The 20,901-nt window shown below is 54.7% G+C and overlaps 2 protein-coding genes across 3 annotated transcripts; one reads left to right on the top strand and one right to left on the bottom strand.

Annotated features, from left to right (window-relative positions):
• Window positions 1–103: 103 nt before the first annotated feature.
• Window positions 104–8,804, bottom strand: TMEM208 (transmembrane protein 208). Of its 2 annotated transcripts, none has more exons than XM_073307273.2 (6): window positions 8,377–8,804; window positions 7,317–7,412; window positions 6,266–6,325; window positions 5,684–5,820; window positions 1,794–1,878; window positions 104–565 (listed from the first exon to the last, which is right to left on the bottom strand). In XM_073307273.2, the coding sequence occupies exons 1-6, from the start codon at window positions 8,398–8,400 to the stop codon at window positions 428–430; spliced, it is 540 nt and encodes a 179-aa protein (XP_073163374.1). In that variant the 5' UTR covers window positions 8,401–8,804; the 3' UTR covers window positions 104–427. The 2 variants fall into 2 exon arrangements, with proteins under 2 accessions (XP_073163374.1, XP_073163375.1); XM_073307274.1 differs by lacking the exon at window positions 8,377–8,804 and adding an exon at window positions 5,922–6,034 and having other exon boundaries at window positions 7,317–7,333.
• On the top strand, window positions 8,543–20,769 carry LOC140896497 (putative RNA-binding protein EEED8.10). The gene is made up of 9 exons (XM_073308422.2): window positions 8,543–8,555; window positions 9,106–9,331; window positions 10,105–10,228; window positions 15,572–15,673; window positions 16,596–17,579; window positions 17,822–18,037; window positions 18,336–18,548; window positions 19,170–19,387; window positions 19,544–20,769. The coding sequence occupies exons 1-9, from the start codon at window positions 8,543–8,545 to the stop codon at window positions 19,710–19,712; spliced, it is 2,265 nt and encodes a 754-aa protein (XP_073164523.2). The 3' UTR covers window positions 19,713–20,769.
• Window positions 20,770–20,901: the final 132 nt, after the last annotated feature.

Below are 20,901 nucleotides of genomic sequence, written 5' to 3'. Positions count from 1 at the left end.
GGCATGACATTTTCCAGCTCTCGTCTCTGCCTCCTGGTGATATTTTTTTGTTGTTGCTATAAAGTTTGACCCTGAAGCAAACATCGGCCACCAGTCCCTGCGCTTAGATTCACCTCTTTAATATATTTCCTCCAACAAGGCAATTCCCAATCCCCACACTCATTACACCATTGCTTGAAAAAGCTATTTACACATATCCCATTGTAACCTCCCTCCCCCTTGTCAAGTAAGGCCCCAAGTGGTGGAGCGGCCCCTGATGTGACCATCAGACGCAGTCAAGGGAAGTCTCTGGCAGCCTTTTGTAGTGGAATGGATGGATGAGGGGTGACGGATACTGTGATGGTTTCTGATTGGTTTAAATCGCATCCCTGATGAGGTAACAAGGTGGAGCTGGTGGATTAGATCTAATCCACCCCCACCTGTGTAGCTAGAAGCGCTTCATCTGGCGGCGCTCCTGGCGGCGTTGCTTCTTCTCATTTGGCTCCTGGGTGGCAGCTGAAGAGTCGGCCGTGAGCCAGGGCCCCAGGATGTTCACCCACAGGAGGTAGAGAGCCCGTCCTGGAGCCTACAAAGCACAACAGGCCGCAAACTCAGTTCTCAGTTACTGTAGGACGCTGCTCAGCTACCAGGTAACGTGGAGCTCTGGTGAAGCTGATTCTACATCCAGAATTGGACACGACACCTGGTCTAGGTCTTTATTTACGTTAGTGCTGGGGATCTAGATACGTGCCACAATCAATGGGAGCTGCAGGGGCTCAGCACTTTTGAGAACCACCCACTTATTTAGGGGCCTAAATATAGACTTGAGGCCTAATGATTGTAGCCTACTTATGAAAATCTTGGCTTCAGTTCCTAAGATCTCCAAAGACCAGGTCCCACTTCCCAGAAATGGGCTCACCCCCATTCCCGGAGGACTGCCCCTAGGAATAAGAGAATATGGGCTACGCCATTTTAACGCTTATTCAATTCAGTCTACTCCCCACGACAAGATGCCCAATACAGGGGTCAGACACCAGGCTGCTCCACCAAAAAAGGAAAGTGTTCCGAGTTACCTTTTAGTAAGCCAGCCATTTATAACGGGTGGCTTCTGCCACACATACCCACTGGTGACAAAGCTAGGTAATAACCAGTTTGGGGGTTTTAACCAGTCTATGCAGGAAGTTCTGTTTCAATATATGTCTGCCTGTGCCAGGTGTTAAAGCCATTGATAAGTTAGAAGGGTCCAAAAAAAAAAATTGATTTTCAGGGGTGCTGAGTGCTCAGCACACATGTAAAGTGTCACAATGCACATCCCAAGACAGCTTGGACTCTGCCCCAAATGCCCCTCCCCCATCTATCATTGCCCTCTGGACCTCTCACTGTCCAAGGGCTTTCAGAGAGGTGGCATCCAAATCCCATCAGGCCTCAGCATTCCCGTGCAAAATGGCACTCTCTCTTCTGGAGAAGATTAGGGGAAGGCTGCGTGATTTACCAAAAACCAGCTCTAGGCTGGGAAGGGAGGGTAAAAAATGAAATGGAAATAAGGTGTAAACAGCAAGAGTAGTTAAACATTGGGACAATTTACCAAGGGCTGTGATGAATTCTCCATCCCTGGCAATTTTTAAATCAAGACTGGCCATTTTTCTAAAAGATCTGCTCTGGGAATTATGTTGGGGCAGGTCTCTGGCCTGTGCTATACAGGTGGGCAGACTCGGTCCTTCTGGCCTTGGAATCTATGAAATGGAGCAGAGTTGGAAGGGAGAGCAAGGCAAAGTTTGAATCTGGGGATACAGAGAAAGGCCCAAAAGACTTACCAAGAGCCAGAAGTACCAGACATAGAGGGAGAAGCAGCTGAGCACTTGGACAATGGCTGTCAGTAAGATCACATCCTTGAGGTGCCTGAGAGGGACAGGAAAAGCAACAGGTTAATTGCACTGGGCCAGGGCCGGTTTTCTGTACTGAACATCTGCAGTTGCAAACCCTGTCGTTAACACTGCAATTCTGCTGCCACTACAAAGCTACTGGTCTCCCCTACAGCCCTTCCCAGTTCTCCTTTGGCCAGGGACATTCCCATGGCTTTGGCTTAGCCCACGGGACCTGTGTGTTAGGGCCTCGGAGAAATAGTGTCCTCTGGATTAACTACAATTAACTGAAGACTCAAATAGGGCCTCGGGCTCCCAGAGGAGGGGCAGGGCAGGCCTGGCTGAATGGGAGAAAAAACGATCAACGTCATTACAGGCGGCTACGTATGAATTTCGGCCTGTGTTCTGCATGAAGCCTGCTCGCTCACAGGACCCGGACTGGCAGACTAGGAGAGGTGTTAAACTTCATGGTGCAATCCCATGCCATAGCAGCTAGCCCCTCCCCATACACTCTCCATCTCTATACACAGCTGCTGAGCTAACATGATGCAGCATCCCAGGGATAAACATACCCCAGTGGCCACAAACTGAGCTGGAGGGACAAGTGCCCATTACACATCTGATCCCACGCCAGGTCCCCCCCACCCCCTTTGATTTTCCACACACAAAACCATTGAGGTAACACTCAGACGTAGAGAGCCATTGGCAGGGGTGGGCTGAACACCAGCTTTGATTACACAATTGCAGCTCTCACAGTAGCATGATCCGTTTGTCTTCTATACAGCTCAGACACATGTAGACTGTTGTAATGTGCACAGAAGAGAAACACAACCCCCTGCACTCACATGAAACAACACGTACTAGAGTAAGAAACCAACAGGCTGGCATACAGACAGTGCACCAGCAAGAATTAGCACGTCTCACTGTGGGCAGTGCTGTGTGGAGTATGCTTAGCTACCCAGCATTTGGGAACAGCTTCTCTGGGTGCTGGTCTGGACCCGACCACACACCACCTGAGCACCTCGCAAACAGGACCACAGTCCATGGGGACTGAACCTAGATCTCCCAAGTAACAACTGCCTACACCACATCCTATCTCATCCTCGAGGAACGTACAAAATCCTCTTCGGAGTTAGACGGGACACTGGAAATACATTTCAAATCAGTACTGTACAAAAAGCAGTTTAAAGTCAGCGTTTCTTCCTGTGGCAAAGTCAAATGTGACAGGACTGTCAGATGACAGGGAAGTGTAACAGTGCTTCTTGGAGCGCTTCAAATGGCAAACTGACATGAACTGAACAGCTGAGAGTATGGCACATTAGACCTAACACACTGCGTAGTTCTGACCCTACTGGAAAAAAGGGCACAGTCAAATACTGGAAAACCCTGAGATCACATCACTGGAGACTATTCCAATGCACAAACACAAGGGGGGCAGAGTGGAGCAGTAAACCGTAACTTTGCATTTGGTGACTTCTTAGAGCATCTATGCTGCATTAATAGCATATTTTTGCATGCACTATTATTTATCTTGGACAACAATTATTCCAGGCAGTGAAGCACAGTGTGTCAGGCAAGTACGAACTCTCTGCTGCCCAGGCAAAAACGACTCAGAACACTTATACGTTCTATCTTTCCTGTTACATGAGCTGTGGATTCAAGGGACAAATACAATCATCTACCTTCACTTTTTAGAACAAGCCAGTAAAAGCTCCATCCCTGCCAATCATCATCTCTGCCGCTCCCAATCACACAGCTGTATTGCGAAGCACCAAGCCATGTGTGTAACCTGGTGCATTATCACTGGGCAATTGTTTGGATGGATATAGTACTAGGAGGATTTCAGAAACGATCAGGTGGTTCCGTTGTTTCACTGCCGCTCTGCCCTGTACAGCGTGCATCACACAAAGGCCCCAGCAAGCTTTCCAGAGGTAAGTAGTCAATGAGGAGAGTAAGAGAGATATTAAGTAGTAAGGAGACAAGGGAGAAACCAACTGAGTGCTGTGGCGATACCCAGGATGGTTGCACCAGAAGCTATAGTGCAAACGGCCTTTGCACCAACACACAAGCAGTTTCTTTTTCTGGTGGTAGCCAACTGCCTCTTCCCCCGCCTCTCCTTGCCTCAGTCCTCCCTTGCACAGAAAGTTTGAGAAAATCTTTGGTTCAGCTGCAATGTCAACTTTGCCAACATGAGCAACAGACACAATGGAAGGGCAACAGGAGGAGTCAGAGTTGTGATGGCAACAGTGCAGTCAGGTTGGGATGGTTCTGCCGTTCTAAGCCCCTGGTTCCCACGTGTCAGCAGGGCCCTTAACATTCAATGCTGCAGACATGCCCTCGGGGAGGGCATGCCACCCTGGGCCTCCCAGTGGAATTCAGTTTTTCCCCTCAGTGTTTTCCACAGAATTTTAGTTCCAGGTTTAAAAAATTGCCATTTCTCGCCTGTCCATCAGAAGGGGGCCTCCTGAACATACAGCAACACGGCGCCATCTGCCCAAACCTGCATGTTAACCCCCTCTGATTGTCCTGGCACCAGCTGACACGCCGCGACAGACCACTATGGCGACTCGCCACCGTACCGTAGAGGGCACCACATGAAGGAGTTAGGGAGGTAAAAGGTTAAACAGTTAACATTAGGCTTACCGTTAACAGACCTTAACCATTAACCCTCAGCCCTGCCAGTCCCTGGCCATGCCAGAGCCACCTCAGTTAACTGGTTAAATGATATAATTTTAATCGTTTAACTGGTTAACATTTTAAACGATATTTACATCCCTAGGAGTGAGACTTTTCGTGTACTCCCCCACACTGATACTTACCCAGCTCACCCCCGGAGCAGACTGCCTGCCCCACCAGCCCCTCTCACTGCCTGGCTCTCTTCCCCCTGGGAGCACCCCAGGCCCAAGAACAGGTCCCCATTGAGCTGGGCACTGAACACACTCACACTCCTCCCTCTCCCAGAGAGCTGACAATCTAAACAGAGCAGACAGATGCAGGGTTGGGGAAGGGACAGACAGACAACCAGAACGCTTCACCTGGGATGGTGAGGACCTTTAACAAAGGCTTGACAAACAGGTAGAGTAGATTGAGGGAGGGGACTGACTCTCTCTGGACAGCGTGGGGCTGGATCTCTGAGGACAGGCCAGAGAGCAAGGACTTGCTCTTGACCACACACAATTAATTGCCTAGTCTTTCCTGTAAGCAAGCTGAGGGTGCCTTACCTAGCTTAGCTCAGATGTATAAATTCAGGTCCGTTAAGCAAGCTTGCTTTTCTTTTAATTCCGTTTTCTCTATTTTTAATAAGTCTCACTTTGTTCTAAGGAAACAACACTTGGGTAGGTGTTTCAGGCAGCCAGTCCAAGGAAAAGAACCCTATAACCTTGGAGAGGGTAAAGATTTTATGCACCCTAAACACTCTCCTCAGCCAAAGGGCAGGGGAAGAGCTGTCCTCCGCTAGTGAATGTAACCCCCAGGAGAGAAGCCAAAGGGCAAGGGAGGAGTTGGCGGAGCAGCTGGGTACTGTCGCCCATCCAGCCTAGTGAAGGCCCTGGGCGAGTCATTATCTCAGTCCAGCACACTTCCTGGGGTGTCCCGTTACTCACTTCCTAGAGGCAGAGCTAGATGTTCAAGCAATGAGGACAGTTCGACCGATTCTTGGGAAATGACAAGAATGATTAGAAAGGGAAGTTTCCCACTGGGGAGAGCAAGTGAGCTCTGTGGGATGGTCTCAGAGCTGAGGCTCTGCTATGCTTCTTCCCATGCTCTCTGGGGTAAATGGGTCTGTGTACGCGTTCAGGCAGCAGGTCCTGCTCACCTGGACTCGTGTGGGTGTGGACACTCACTCTGCCATCCCCTGCTCCATATTCAGGTCAATTCCCCCGTCAGCAAGGTTGCCATCGTCCGTGAAAGACGCCTTTGCCATGGAGCTCATGGAGCGGTAACTGGCACTGTAGATCACCATGCTAAACACAAACGCAACCTGCAACAAACAAATAAAGGTCAGCCATGAAAGCGACTAATCCACAGGGTCCCAAGGTAAAACAGCAGGAGCAGAGCCCCAGAGCAATTATTTGTACTGACATTTCTGATTAGTGAAGATGTTCTCGTCTCAGGTGGGTAAAAGCCACTTAACCCCACACACGGTGTCTGTGTGTCCAGGGAAACATGGCTTATGCACTGCCTATCAGAGCAACCTGGAAACAATGAAGAGGCATCAGGCCCAAGACAGTGTGAGTGAATGCCAAACTCCACACTAACCCCAACAGGAGATCTGAGGCTCACTGTTTGAGCATCAAGTAAAGATTCCTGACAGCCCCAGGGAGAAGCAGAAGGAAGGGCGAGAGAATGGAACAAATACCCCACCAGGTGTTACCCCCTCGATTCCTCCACCCTGAAAAGGGAAGGGTCAGAGATCATGGACTTACCCAGGTCCAGAAGGAGGCTGTTGTATAGAAGATCACCAGGTTCACAACTGCATAAATGGCCTGAAGACAAGAGAAATAAAGCCAAGCAGCCAGAATCAGCGAGTGTGAGGGGAAGGAACACATCAAGGATGGGACAGCTTTGGGCCTTCTCCCAATATGCTATCATGAAAAATGGCCTGAGTCTCAGAGGGTCACCCCCACTTGCAATAGATCTTGCAGAAGCAGGCAAGGTGCCCTACAATGCTGGAAAATGAAAGCTCCAGAGAGCTTCCTGGCGTCAGAAAGCTGAAGCTGGATTCAGACAGTTTTCAGAGCTAGGCAAGCCACAAGCCTATGAGCTGGCTCCAGCAGAGCAGAAATGTTAGTCTCACTAGGGGTGAAAGCTTTAAGGCGAAGGAAAGCTCCTTGCTTTCCTGGTGCTAGTTCTTAGCTCCTTCATACCTCCTAGCCACACTTGCCTTTACAGCACACAATAGGCCAAAACATATATGGAGTTTTGGGGATTGTTCACTGTCATCTGTGGGGCTGTACATTTCTCCTCCTCCCCAGAAAATAAAAACCCGAAGAGTCTTCCCCACCCTCAAGCTTTCAGAGTGCTGGGTGGGAGAAGGTACGCTTCCCAACCTGCAATCCCTCACTACAGTCCAGGTTTGGGTTAGCTCTCTCCCTGCTAACCCATTCCTGGAAGTTAAAACCATTCCACCTCCACTGAGAGACAGAGGTGTTAGCTCTTTCCCCAGGTCTCTGGGGACTCAGCAAGGTGTGTCACTGCTCGCCCTACAGTCCTTAAATGCAGAAGTTACATGAGGCCATATGGCCCTTTTCATATTCGCCCTGACTGAAATGGAGCTGCCAGCCAGAAAAGGAATCCCTTCTTCATTTCCCCCAACCCTTTGATCCCTAAGGCCCCATGGGATTTAGGGTGATCAGGTCCCAAAAAAGGATGGGATAGAATAGGCTTCCTGCCCAATATGGTGGGATTTACCTTTCCAGCCAATAGCTGCAGACAAGCATTCATGGCCCTAGAAAACTATTGGAGAGAGACACTTACGTTAGCACCAAGGATGATCCGCAGGTAGAATTTCAGAGTCTCCTTGTTCTCTTCAAAAATCTGCTTTTTGCCTTTGGTTCCCACCTTCCCCTTTGGCTAGAAAAAGAGTGCAGTCTTTAACACATACTTCCTTACACCCCTCTGCTCACACCTCAATCCCTTCTCCAAAGCTCCTCCTGCCTACACCCCCTCCACAACCCACTGTCACTGATCCCAAAGGCAGTGCTGTTGAGGCCTGGAGTAATTATAGAGAGTAGTCATTTAGCTGTTTTGAGTGTGGAGGAACCAGAAACTGAGTGTTCTTTTCCTATGGTACAAAAGAGGAAAAAAATAAAATCTCTGTTCTGCCCAGCCATCGTTGGGCGAGTTCTTGTACACATGTATAATTTGCTTGTAGGACTGTAGGTTTCTTGCCCCAGCTGTTGTAGTTGGCTGTTAAGGTTAGGCCCCTGGCTTTGCTTCCATATTCCAGGATGGGTTCGATTATGCTGTCAGGTCATTTTCATAGTAGTTTTCTGGTGGTCGATATTTATCCTGGGGCTTTTGTTAATGGCACATAAGTTCTATAGGTGTCTTCTGCTCCTGTGTTTGTCAGCAGTCTGCACTTTCGAGGCCCCTCTAGGTAGAGCTGTGTGGGTTCTACATAGTTTAGTCTGCTTGTCTTTGGGCATTTTGTAGATTTTTTGTTTACCCTAAATTGACTTGCAAAGTTCAAATATTGCCATATGCGTCTAACAGTTGCCAGTTTCTCTGGAGGGCAGCTTATGTGGGTGAGCATATCATCCCCCGAGAGCAGTTTCTACCTCTCTTGTTCAGTCGGAACCCTGGTTTGGAGAACTGTTCAGAGAGTTGGTCAGTCATTGATGTCTACAGGCTGGACAAGGCAAGGCTACATCTCTGCCACTCCCCTTTCTTTCCTGAAGGCCTCTATCTGCATGTTGTCTATTATAACCCTACCCTTGATGGATCCTTACACAGCTCTAAAGAGACAGTCAATTGAAGTCATGTCAATTAAGTAAATGAGCATCATGTTCTACATCCACCCCCGAGATCCCCTCACCATTTTCTGTGGTTTTACAATCATTCTCCCACCATCACCACCACTCTGCTGTGCAGCCCTCGTGGGGGAGCAGAGAGAGGGTCTCACGCAAGGAAACACCCTCCTGTTTCGCTCTCAGGAGTGTCGAGACTGAGAGCCTGGGCCAGGCCCGGGAGGGAGAGGCTAGATGCGGACTGGGGGTACAGGCCAGGCCGGAGGAGGGCAGGGGGGCGAGCGCCAAGCCCGGGACGGGCGGGCGGACTCAGACCAAGCCATGGTGGGGGCGGAGGGGAGGGAGGCAGGCCTGCCTGGGGCCACAGGCCGGGGGGGGGTCCTCAGGCCAGGCCCGGGCGGGGGGCTCAGACCAAGCCACGCGGGAAGGGCCACGGGCCGGGCCGGGCGGCTCAGGCCAGGCCCGGGAGGGGGGCTCAGGCCCGGCCACGGGGGAGGGGCCACGGGCCGGGCCGGGGGGCTCAGGCCAGGCCCGGGAGGGGGGCTCAGGCCCGGCCACGGGGGAGGGGCCACGGGCCGGGCCGGGGGGCTCAGGCCAGGCCCGGGCGGGGGGCTCAGGCCCGGCCACGGGGGAGGGGTCACGGGCCGGGCCGGGGGGCTCAGGCCAGGCCCGGGAGGGGGGCTCAGGCCCGGCCACGGGGGAGGGGCCACGGGCCGGGCTCACGCCGCCCCCGGCGCTTTGCGGGAGTCCCCAGCCGCCCCGCAGCCCCCTCACCGCCATTCCGGCTCCCCCGGCAGCAGCGACACCAAGTCAGCAGCAGCGCAGCTTCTGGCGCCGGGTTCGCGTCACCGGAAACGGAAGGGGCGAGACCGCGCTGTGGGAAAGAGGCGGGGTACTGACCTCGCACCGGACTACCATTCCCAGCAGCCTCTGCGGCGTTGCCATGGTGAACCCGGAAGTGGAGGCGCAGAGCCCGGCAGTGAGCGGGACCGGCGGACACGGGGGTGGGGTGGTAGGGACGGGGTGAGTGACGGGCAGACGGGGGTGGGGGCAGCAGGACAGAGAGACGGACGGGTCTGGGGCAGTAGGACGGACAGACAGACTGGGGTGGGGCAGTAGGACGGACGGGGGTGCAGACAGCAGGACAGAGAGACGGACAGGGGTGGGGGCAGTAGGACGGACAGACAGACGGGGGTGGGGGCAGTAGGACAGACGGACGGGGGTGGGGGCAGTAGGACGGACAGACAGACGGGGGTGGGGGCAGTAGGACAGACGGACGGGGGTGGGGGCAGTAGGACGGACAGACAGACGGGGGTGGGGGCAGTAGGACAGACAGACAGGGGTGCAGGAAGCAGGACAGAGAGACGGACGGGGGTGGGGGCAGTAGGACGGACAGACGGACGGGGGTGGGGGCAGTAGGACAGACAGACAGACGGGGGTGGGGGCAGTAGGACGGACAGACAGACGGGGGTGGGGGCAGTAGGACGGACAGACAGGGGTGCAGGAAGCAGGACAGAGAGACGGACGGGGGTGGGGGCAGTAGGACGGACAGACGGACGGGGGTGGGGGCAGTAGGACGGACAGACGGACGGGGGTGGGGGCAGTAGGACGGACAGACGGACGGGGGTGGGGGCAGTAGGACAGACGGACAGGGGTGCAAGAAGCAGGACAGACAGACAGACGGGGGTGCGGGCAGCAGGACAGACAGATGGGGTGCGAGCAGTAGGGCAGATGGCTAGACAGGATGGGGGCATTGCAGAGCGTCAGGTGTTGATAGCTCTCTGTCTGGACTCCAGAGACCGAGGCGCTCGCCCAGACCATCCGAAGGGAGCAGCTGGGCCTGAGCAGGAGCAATCCGTGCTGGGGGTCCCAAAAAGGGGCAGCTGCAGCTGCATGGAGACGCAGAGGCTCCCAGTGGAGGTAACACCTTCTGATGGCTCAGGCTGGACGGCAGTGGGCTGGCTGGGGGCACTTCCAAGTCCAGTCAGTGTCTGGAAGGTTACAAGAGTTCATATGACTAGAACTGGGCTTCAGATTAGGACAACACTCCTGTGTTTCCTTGGGCTCGAGGTTGGTAGTAGGCCCCAGCCTGTGTCATCTAAATAGGCTACGAGAATGTCATTGCTGGGGTCTGTGTGACCTGCGTAGGTCCTGCTCTCCAGGGACAGGGACTCACTCCACCAGAATTGCTGCCCCCTCCTGGCTTCAGAGAGGGCAATGGCTCTTTAGGGCTTATCACACCTTTACCACAGCCAACTGCTAGAATCCCCAGTAAGTTGTTCAGGGTCCTTCTCTCGGATCACTAGTCTTTTGTAAGCAGGGTCCCACATGCTTCCCAGCCAGCTGGCTCTGGGTAGAATCTAGTCACTGCTTCTGGCTCAGGCACTCCTGGGCTCAGACCTCTTGGCTGAGGCCCTTGTTGGGATGTGGGATGCTGCCCCCCTCATCCCTGAGACCTCCTGAGCCTTTCAGTATTCCCATTAGCAAAACTCCAAATCGGCCAGCACCTCTCTCCTTGTTTTCTTTCCTTGTAAAGAGCCTCGTTTATAGTAAGAAACATAAAATTCTATACACACACAGCCCCTGAGCCCCACCTTAGCTGTGGTTACTCTGGCTTCTAGTTTGACCCTTTCAAGGACAATGTGACGGGAAAGCAAGGCACACAGGCTGAGCCAAGGAATTTTTAGCCACGGTACCTCTGCTGGTAAAGCACTTGAGAGGTGCAGATCTTTTAACTCAGCAGAAGTCCTGAGACACCCTCTTCTGTGGTCCAAACTTACCATTGGTCTGACCCAGCATGGCCATTCTTATGTACTTATGTTTGTTGGTTGTGGACATGAGGGGGGACATTACGGGGAGGACTTAGATGTGGGGAACGCTCAGCCAACTGTAGGAGTTCTAACCAACTAAGGGAGCTGTGAAACAGAGCTGGCCCTCTGCTCCTGACGGCATCCCTCTCCCCACTGGGGTGCTCAGCTTTGTGCCAGCACTTTCACCTGCCCTCGGACAGGGTGGGTGATCCTGGTGCTTAGCCCTGAGAACGCCAGGTCTGGCTGGCTGGTTCCTTAGCCACCCAACAGTCAATAGAAGCACTTTTATGCATGGACACTAGGTATATTTCAATCAACCAAAGGAGAGCAAATGTTCCGTGTCACAGTAAAGGGCTAATCCTGCAAGGTGCTGCATGCCTTTTATTGGGTGTTGAGCATCCTCAGTTTCCTTTTGATTTCACTGGGATAACCTGGACTTCAGTGGGAGCTGAGAGTGCTCAGCATTCTGCAGGATGTGGCTCTGTCTATGTTAGAGACCTTTGGATCAAGAGATTGGTGTAAGTTTAAAAAGCACACAAGGTATTCAGCCATCTTCTGTACAGTGAGTATAGTGCTGTGTGGAAACACCCTTTAGAGGAGTCATTAAGGATGCTGATAAGAGTAGCTAACGTACAGCTCTGCTATGATCCGGAGTCCAAAGTACCAAACCGAAACAAGCAATAGACTGGCAGAACAGCTTCACTAGAATTTTCCAGACTGCTTATCTGCCTTTATTACCTGTCCTCCATCAGCTTCCCTCTCTGCCTTTGATCCCCTGTGGGACTCGGTGATGATACTATCACTCTTAGACCAGGCCCTGGGCTGCAGCCCCCTGTGAACTGACCATGCTCACGCTGCCAGTGTGATGGGGTTCGGCACTTGTGGGTCTTCCCTTGGGGAGCTCGTGACACCTTCTGTCAGACCAAAGCAGTGTTCGTGTGACCACAGGATCCAAGCAGCGCATAAGAGAAAAAGGGATTTTACAGCAACAAAAGTCTACACATCTAGAGTCCTTACCTATGGGGAACAGTCTGCCCCCCACAACATTTCCCCCCAGCACGACCCCTGTCCTTAGAGCCAGCCAAAGGCCTTTCTTGGCAGTTTCCTGGGTTTGGAAACAGTTGCCCAGAACAGTTCAGTGAGCTCTGCCGGCAGTCAGGCTCGAACAGCCAAGAGAAGGGCTCTTGCCTTGGCTCTCAGGTGCTTGCAGGGACCCACCCCACATTTGGCTGGGTAAGCCCCACAGTGGCCTGTTCCTGATGCAGTGCAAAGTGGGAATGTTCTGTAATGGTTTTATGAAGGATATGCATGGCAGTGACTCACTGAGCGTGGATTGCCACCCCGTGGCACAAAAGAGTTAACTCTACACCTAGGGCAGAGCAGGAGCCCTGCAGTTTGTGTCACAGAACTGCCTGGGGTGGGATGAATGGAGCATTAAAGGACTGGCTGAAGCTGACCCATATCAGTGGGGGATCCAGATGGCAAGGGGAGGCCCAAGGACGTGGAATCTCTGGAAGGTGGAACATGTGACCTCAGCATGGATTGGCAGGAGGGGGATCAGAGCTGGCTTTTGGAGAGACTCAACAGCTCTCACCTGGGACTGACTAAGAGGCGACAGAGGGCGAGGGCCAGAAATGGATCCCAGAGCAGCGTGGCTGGGTGAATGCTGACTTGGCCAGGATGGACCATGTCTTAACCTTTGCTTGTCTGTACTCACCTAAGGACTTCCTGCTGCTGTCTTCTGGGTGACTAACAAAGCCTCCTCTGCCTGATGTCACTGCAAACACTGGCTGAGGTGCGCTGGTCCCAGAAGAGTGTAAAGGTCTCTGACCAGGAGTCTGTCTCAGTTAGACTCGCTGGGCGGAGCTCACGGTGTGACGCAGGAGCGCTGGAGCCCAGAGCTTCAGTCTTGGAAGCATTGAGGCTGCCTGGCCTACTCTGAAGGAACAGTGAGACCCCTTGCGGGTCTGGCACAGTGAAGGGATCCTTCCAAGGAGCTGTTTAAAAGCTGGAGTGTCTCCTGTGGATCCATGAAAACAGGCAGCTCCAAATCCATCACAGACCCCTCCCAGACCACATAGGTTTGTCCATCATGTAAGCAGACCACGCTGTTTCTACTTAAGCTTTTCCAACCACTCTTGGGCCTCTCTGTCCTTCAGTGTGCAGTCACAAGATTCTGATCAAGGAATGAAAACAACACGGATGTTTCAAACTCAGTAACTACAACTTCTCTGCTGGAGCCAAACAAAATCCTAAACCCAGCTGGCCTTCCTCGCACTACAACTGTGCTGAGTATTCCTTCAGTTCTGTCAGTCAGTGCACACCCTTGAGACAGCACCAGCCAAAGTGGACATGAAATGTTACAGGGTGCAAAGGAGGTTGGGAACTGTGCCTGCAAGCATACTAGGATAAAGCATTCTTAACTTCCTGTCCTAAATGCTTGGGCAGCATCTCTGTTCATGCCGAGCTGCTGTGTCCCACCACAGAAATGGTCACACTTCAGGGTGCGGTGAGGTAATCCTCATTTCTCCTCAGAGCCATGTGCATGGGAAACTTGATCTGAATTCTTCAGCACTCCCATGCAGCAGCCTGGGAATTGGGCAGAAGCTTCAGAGAAATTAAAACAAACAGAGAGGTGGTCTGTAGATTCATTAAATAGGATAACGAATCATCGAACCAGTGCAGCGTCTCTGGGTTGTTGAATTTGATCATTTGATTTTGCACTGTCTCAAAGTTGACAGCATACTCAGAGTTTTGTGTTGACCATATAGCACAATATTGTGGAAGTTGTCTAGGGAAAGCTGACTCCTTTGGCACCAGGGTAGGGAACAGCTGTGGCTTTTGCCTCCTGGGAAGGAGGGAGAGGCAGTTTGGGATTGTGGGATACAAACGTGAGCTGGAAGTTTCTACTGAAATTGTCTGGAGTGAGACAGTTCACCATACTGACAATTAGATTAGCATTTCAGAGCTCAGAAACCATTGGCATGAACAAGGTAGTTCGCACCTCGCAGACACAGGCAGACCCCAAGGGTCGGTCCTTGGGCCGGTTTTGTCAATATCTTCATAAATGATCTGGAGGATGATGTGGATTGCACCCTCAGCAAGTTTGCAGATGACACTAAACTGGGAGGAGAGGTAGATACGCTGGAAGGTAGGGATAGGAAACAGGGGGACATAGACAAATTAGAGGATTGGGCCAAAAGAAATCTGATGAGGTTCAACAAAGACAAGTGCAGAGTCCTGCACTTAGGACGGAAGAATCCCATGCACTGCTACAGACAAGGGACCGAATGGCTTGGCAGCAGTTCTGCAGAAAAGGACCTAGGGGTTACAGTGGATGAGAAGCTGGATATGAGTCAACAGGGTGCCCTTGTTGCCAAGAAGGCCAATGGCATTTTGGGATGTATATGTAGGAGCATTGCCAGCAGATCGAGGAACATGATCGTTCCCCTCTGTTCAACATTGGTGAGGCCTCATCTGGAGTACTGTGTCCAGTTTTGGGCCCCACACTACAGAAGGATGTGGAAAAATTGGAAAGAGTCCAGCGGAGGGCAACAAAAATGATTAGGGGACTGGAACACATGACTTATGAAGAGAGGCTGAGGGAACTGGGATTGTTTAGTCTGCGGAAGAGAAGAATGAGGGGGGATTTGATAGCTGCTTTCAACTACCTGAAAGGGGGTTCCAAAGAGGATGGATCTAGACTGTTCTCAGTGGTAGCTGATGACAGAACAAGGAGTAATGGTCTCAAGTTACAGTGGGGGAGGTTTAGGTTGGATATTAGGAAAAACTTTTTCACTAGGAGGGTGGTGAAACACTGGAATGTGTTACCTACGGAGGTGGTGGAATCTCCTTCCTTAGATATTTTTAAGGTCAGGCTTGAGAAAGCCCTGGCTGGGATGATTTAGTTGGGGATTGGTCTTGCTTTGAGCAGGGGGTTGGACTAGCTGACTTCCTGAGGTCCCCTCCAACCCTGATATTCTGTGATTCTATGATCATGGCATCAATTATGCTGTGTTCTTATTTTAAAGATTTTCTTTGTCCCGGTGAGAAATGCAGTTCTCTGGCTGTGGAACCACTGCATAGGTGGGGCCCTGTTCCTGATTTGTATCGCAGTGAAATCTCAGAGCACGGGACGTTCTGGGCGTGTTCAGGAAGATGGGTGTGACAGCCCTTCAGAGACTTTGCCACATGGCAGAAGTTTTTAAATGATTCCTTTCCAGCTTTGCCTCCCCTGAGCTGGTGCTGTGCAGTAAATCCCCTTTCCTGCAGAGGACAAGTGCACAAACCGGGGCCACGGCCCACAGACTGTACAGCAGCGTCTCAGAAACCGGAGCACGTCAGGCACTGCTGTTCTCCAAACACCGCTTCCCCAGCAAATGCCCTAATTCTTCTGTGCTGCACAAGTCCTGCTCTGGGGCCCTTCCTCATGCCTCTCCCATTCTCTTCCCAGGTCATCACCTACATCCTCAGCTTCTTGCCCATCGCGGACAGAAAGGAGGCCTCTCTGGTGAATCACACCTGGTACTTTGCAGCCCAGGACTCCCTGCGGCAGGTAAAGCCCACCCCTCCCTGCAGCCCTCATCCGTGCGGTGTGCCCACTGTCCCTATCCCGCTGAGTCCCCGTGTGAATGGTTACAAGCCTGTGTTAATCGGACCCCAGCTTTGGATCCCACGTGTTGCCCAAGCAGCTAGCTCTGGGCAGAGTCCAGTCGCTACTTCAGCAGCAGGACTTCTAGGGCACCATCCTCAGGGAAGACCTCTCGTGTGGCCCCTTCCTGGGACGAAAGATCCCACAGCCAGCTGCCCCAGGCCCCAGAGCGGCTGCTGAGAGTTCCCAAGCCTCTGCAGCCACTCTGCACAGTCTCCCAGGGCCCCACCTGCCTGTAGGCTCTCTGGGTGGCAGTTCAACCCCTGGGCACCGTGTGGCTGTTAAAGCAAGGGCAGCAGCTTTGCAAGGAACTTCGTAACACCCCCCTTTACTCTTAGCGCAGGAGAGTTACAGAGCCAGGCCAAGCACGTTCCTGAATGCAGTCCCCCCCCCCCCCCCCCGAGTCTGTCCCCCACCCCCACTCACCCTGCAGCTCTCGCCCCATTCCACCCCCCCGGCTCATTCTGCAGTTCTTCCTCCCTCCCCACTCCACAGTGCTCAGACAGTGCACATGCTTGCACGCCTATGGTCCTCCCTGGGATCTGCACTCACCGCCTCATTCTGCACATGCTCAGTGTGCCCCGACTAAGGGGCGGAGGGGAAGACAGCTGTTCCCTGGCTGTGTCTCTGGAGCGTAGGGCACCTCCATTGTTGCCCCCAGACCCTAGGTTTTGGGCCTCAAGGCCTGTGCTAGCCTATGTCTCCAGTGCTTCCCCCAAGCCATCTCTCCCTGGAGTCCCGGACCGGGGGTGCCTTTGCTCTGCACTCCCCAGTTCCCAGGGCTGTCCTGTGCTCGTGGCAATAGCCTCTCCCCTTTCGGTTCCAGGAGAACATCCTGTACAACATCCCAGCCACCTCCACCTCTCTGGCAGCCATTGAGAGCCTGGCTAGACGGCGCGTGAGCTGCGTCAGCCTGACCAGCCTCGACGGCTCCACCGTTTCCCGGGACGTGATCCAGGCTGTCTCCTGTCACTTGGGGCCACATCTGCAGAGCTTGTCTCTGCGTGGGAGCAGCCTGACCGAAACATCCTTCCTGCACCTCCTCCTTGCCTGCCCTTGCCTCTCCTCGCTGGATCTGAGTGGCTGCAACAGCCTCTTCATGTCTGGGACGCTGCTCTCCAAGCCAGAGACCATTGGCCAAGCCCGAGAAGTGCTGACCAATCTCCAGGAGCTGAACCTGGCCGGCCTGCGCTACCTGTCAGATCTCAGTTTCAGCCGGCTGACTGGCTGCGCGCCGCGCCTGGCCAGACTCTCGCTGGCTCGCTGCCACCTCACCTTTGAGTTTGACCCCTACCGCGGGTCCAGCAACTACAACTCCACTGCCCTGCTGTCCTTCCGCAACCTCCTGCGGTTCCTGAAGGAGCGGGCCAGCAGCCTCCGGGCCTTGGACTTGAGTGGCACCAGCATCACCTTGCCAGCGATGAGGTCCCTGGTGCAAGTGGAGGGGCTGCGCCTGCAGGAACTCATGCTGCAGAACTGCCGGGACCTCTCCAACGAGGCCATCAGCCTCCTCTGTACGCACCAGCCCCACCTGACTGCGCTGGACCTCACCGGGTGCTCTGAGCTGTCTGACCGGGCCACCCTTGCTGTGTCAGCAGGGCTGCGAGCCCTGCAGAGCTTGCGCCTGGGGAAGCTCCAGAGGCTGACGGACGGGGGTTTCCTGGGCATTGCTGAGCTCCGGAGCCTGCAGAACCTGGACCTGTCTGAGTGCAGCCTCGTGAGCGGCAGCGAGCTGGTGAAAGTGTGCTCCTCCCCTGAGCTGCGGCCTAACCTGGCCTCCCTCAGCTTTGCCTTCTGCTCTCTGCTCAGAGTAAGTTCCCCAATTCTTGCTATTGGCAGAGGGGGCAGGGCCCTGAGGGGCAGCCCCTGCCTTTCAGTCCCAGACCCCTTCACCTGCAGCCGGGCCACCAGGCTCTGCCCCACCGGGGAGGCCTTGGCTGTGTGGGGCTCTCTCCTGCACAGAGCCTTGGCTCCTGGGCCTGGCCAACAGGGCAGGTTTGGCATGCTCAGTGCAGCTCTTTGGCTTCTCACTCGTTCCCTTCTCCTCCCCAGGACAGCTCTGTCCTCTCGCTGGCCAGGTCCCTAAGCCCCAGTCTGCGGGTATTAGATCTCTCCTCTTGCGTCTCCATCACCAACGTGAGCATCCAAGCGATTTCCTCCCACCTCCCCCGGCTGACTGTCCTGCGATTGGCCTGGTGCAAGGAGCTGACGGACTGGGGTCTCCTGGGTGCAGAGGAGCCCAGAGAGGAGTGTAACCATCGCAGAGAGGTGAGAGCCCACTCCCGAAGCTCAGGAGCCTGGCTGATGCCCGTGGAGCGAAAGCCGAGGCAGTAGGGGCTCTCTGAGTGCTGCCAAGGGCCAGCCTGTGCCCAGACACAACATTAAGTGAGGTCACGAGGATGTTGGCAGCTCAGTCACAGCTCGGCACCTGGGGAGCCGGCGTGGAACGGGAACGTGTGTGGGGTTGTTCTTCTCTCTGGGACACCCAGCCGAGTCCCTGACACAGCGCAGAGGATGGGAGGCCGAGAGCCCCCTGGGCTCAGCATCATGTCTGTTTTCTTGGCAGAAGGACACAGGGCCCCAGTTCAGCAGGAATTTTGGAAACATGGGATTCTTCCTGCCACCTCTGCAGAACCTGGAGCAAGATCCCAAGGCCCTCAGCGACTCCTCCGGGAAGGAGTCCCAGAAGCAGCCCCGAGCCTCCCTGCAGGCACTACAGTATCTGCAAGAGCTCGACCTCATGGCCTGCAGCAAGCTGACTGACACCAGCATCACCCAGGTATGGAGAGCCCGGCTGTGGACTGGGGCTCAGCCAGCCCAGCAGCTGTCCCTCATATGCAGCCTGTACTCGAGAGAAATCCTCCTGGGCTGCATGCTCCTGTGTACACACCAGGGGAAACGCTGCCGGGCGCTAACAGCTCCCTCTCAGCACCGGATTGTGTCACCACTGCCCACCAGGTGCCCACGTGACTCAGGGCACTGAGGTGGAGGAATCAGTCTCCGATCTGCTTCTGCAGCTTTGAGTGCTGCTGGGGAGCTGCAGTGTGGATGGGTGGGTAGTGCGCCAGGCTGCGTGGGTTAGAAGCTGTCCTGCCAGCAGAAAGCAACCCCCTCCTGCACAGTCCCAGCAGCGGTACTGACCCAGGGGAGAGATTCGGGGGTAGGACCTCATTCCTCAGAGCTCCCTGGTGCCACGGCTCTGGGCGGAAGCCAGGCTGAGGACGCCTTTCCTCTCCTTCCAAACACTTTGTGCTCTGAAGTTTTCTTTGCAAGCCTTGCCCAGGACGGGAGCCGGTGGTGAAGATGTGCCCACCTGTGAGTCCCAGCACAACGGCTGTAACACTCTGGAAAGGTTCAGGCCAGCTCTGCCCAATGGGCTCTCATCCGTCTGTCCATCTAGGTTATCCGCTTCCCAGCCCTGAGGCAGCTTTCCCTCAGCTTGCTACCAGAGATCACTGACGCCAGCCTGGTAGCGGTGGCCAGGGGTTGCCAGAGCCTGGAGCAGCTGTCCATGAGTCACTGTGGAAAGCTGACTGACAAAGGCTTCATGGAGGCTGCTGGCTCTCTACGGAGACTCCAGCATTTCGTCATCTCTGGCTGCAGCCAGCTCACATGCCAGTAAGTATCGCAAGGCCTTCCTCTGATGCTGGCCTTCAAAGGGGGAGGTCCTCCCCCAGAGACCTGGCCCAGCCGGGGAGAGTCGCCCTGCCTGTCTCAGGCTGGGAGGAAGGGGCTGTCTTGAGCGGAGAGATCCCTGACTTGTCTCCTTTTCAGGACACTGATGGCCATCAGCAGGGAGTGCAGACAGCTGAAGAGCCTGGATGTCTCCATGTGCCATGGGATCAGGATGGCTGATATTGAGCTTTTCCAGGTCCAGCTCCCCCTGCAGACGTGTGTCCAGTCGCGCTTTGTGGGTGGAGCAGACCTTTCCTTCACCCTGTGAGCGGGGCCAAGCGGCAGGCTCAGATCCCTCCTCGCTGGGCAGCTCGGAGAACGTCTGATGCTGCAGCTCAGGCCCTTCCCCACGGATGCTCTGCAGCTTCCCACCTCCTGTTCCCTGAGCTCCCAGCTGGGACACACGCCCGTGGCCTCTTGGCCTGGGCTGGGGATGAGTGGGGTTTCTTTGACACGCTTTGGCCAAAGAGTTCGAGTGTCTAACACTAAGTGCAGCTGGGCCACTGGCAAGTTCTGGGTGTGCAAAGAACCCTTGAGACCCAGGCCAGGCCCTGAGCTTCCTCCCCCAGCCAGGGACGATCAGGTATGCCCCCAGGCTCCCTTCGGAGGCAGAGCCATTTGGAGACTGCCTTCCACTAGGGCCCTGGCCCCTCCAGGGGATCCCGGCTGGTCGCGCAGGGCTGAAACAGTGGCCACCCTTTGCCCAGCTCTAGGCCCCAAAAAGCCAAGGCACCTGCCCTGGGCCAGGTTCAGCCAGGGGGAGAGGGAGCTAAAGCCCCTTGAGGGGGTTGAGTGCTTCTTTCCGCAGCAGGATTGGGCAGCGAGAGCTGCTGTTCCATGCTGCGACTCCTCCAAGCCCCCCCTGCCCCGTCTCCCCAGCACAGGACTAAGCCTAGTGGTGCAAAAAGGATGGTGCGGGGGGGGGAGGGGGAAATTCACTGCCTAAGTCCACTCCTTCCATTTTGGGAGGCAGAGTGGCGTGGGAGATATCTCACTGCCCGCTCTCCCCCTCCGGCGGGTGGGGGGGGGAGGAGATATCTCACTGCCCGCTCTCCCCCTCCGGGGGGGGGGGAGGAGATATCTCACTGCCCGCTCTCCTGTGCCAGGACAAAGCTTTGTGCTGCCTGCCCCTGCCGCACCAGCAGGCAAGGCTGCATCAGCTGCTTCCAGAGCACACGGGTCTGTCTCCCTTCCCCTTGTTCCTTACCCCCCCCCCCCCCACGACCCTCCCAGGAAACCAGCCCCCCTTCAGACTCCTTCAAAGCGACTCGTGGTGCCTTCGTACGGTGATGTAGACGGTGCTCTAATAAAAGCCTCTAATGTGGACATCCCCACTGACGGCGTGTATTGTGCAAAGCGGGAGGGCCTGGGGCCCCGGCCCACCCTCTGCCAGCACTGCCCGAGGGGGGCGCTATGCTGCAGCCGAGCACAGAAGTCACTGCCTTGCAGCTGCTGCA

The sequence above is a fragment of the Lepidochelys kempii genome, chromosome 12, assembly GCF_965140285.1.
Source record: "Lepidochelys kempii isolate rLepKem1 chromosome 12, rLepKem1.hap1, whole genome shotgun sequence".
Classification (NCBI taxonomy): Eukaryota; Metazoa; Chordata; order Testudines; family Cheloniidae; genus Lepidochelys; species Lepidochelys kempii.
The sequence above is the reverse complement of the archived record's forward strand: the minus strand, read 5'-3'. Positions and strand labels throughout refer to the sequence as shown.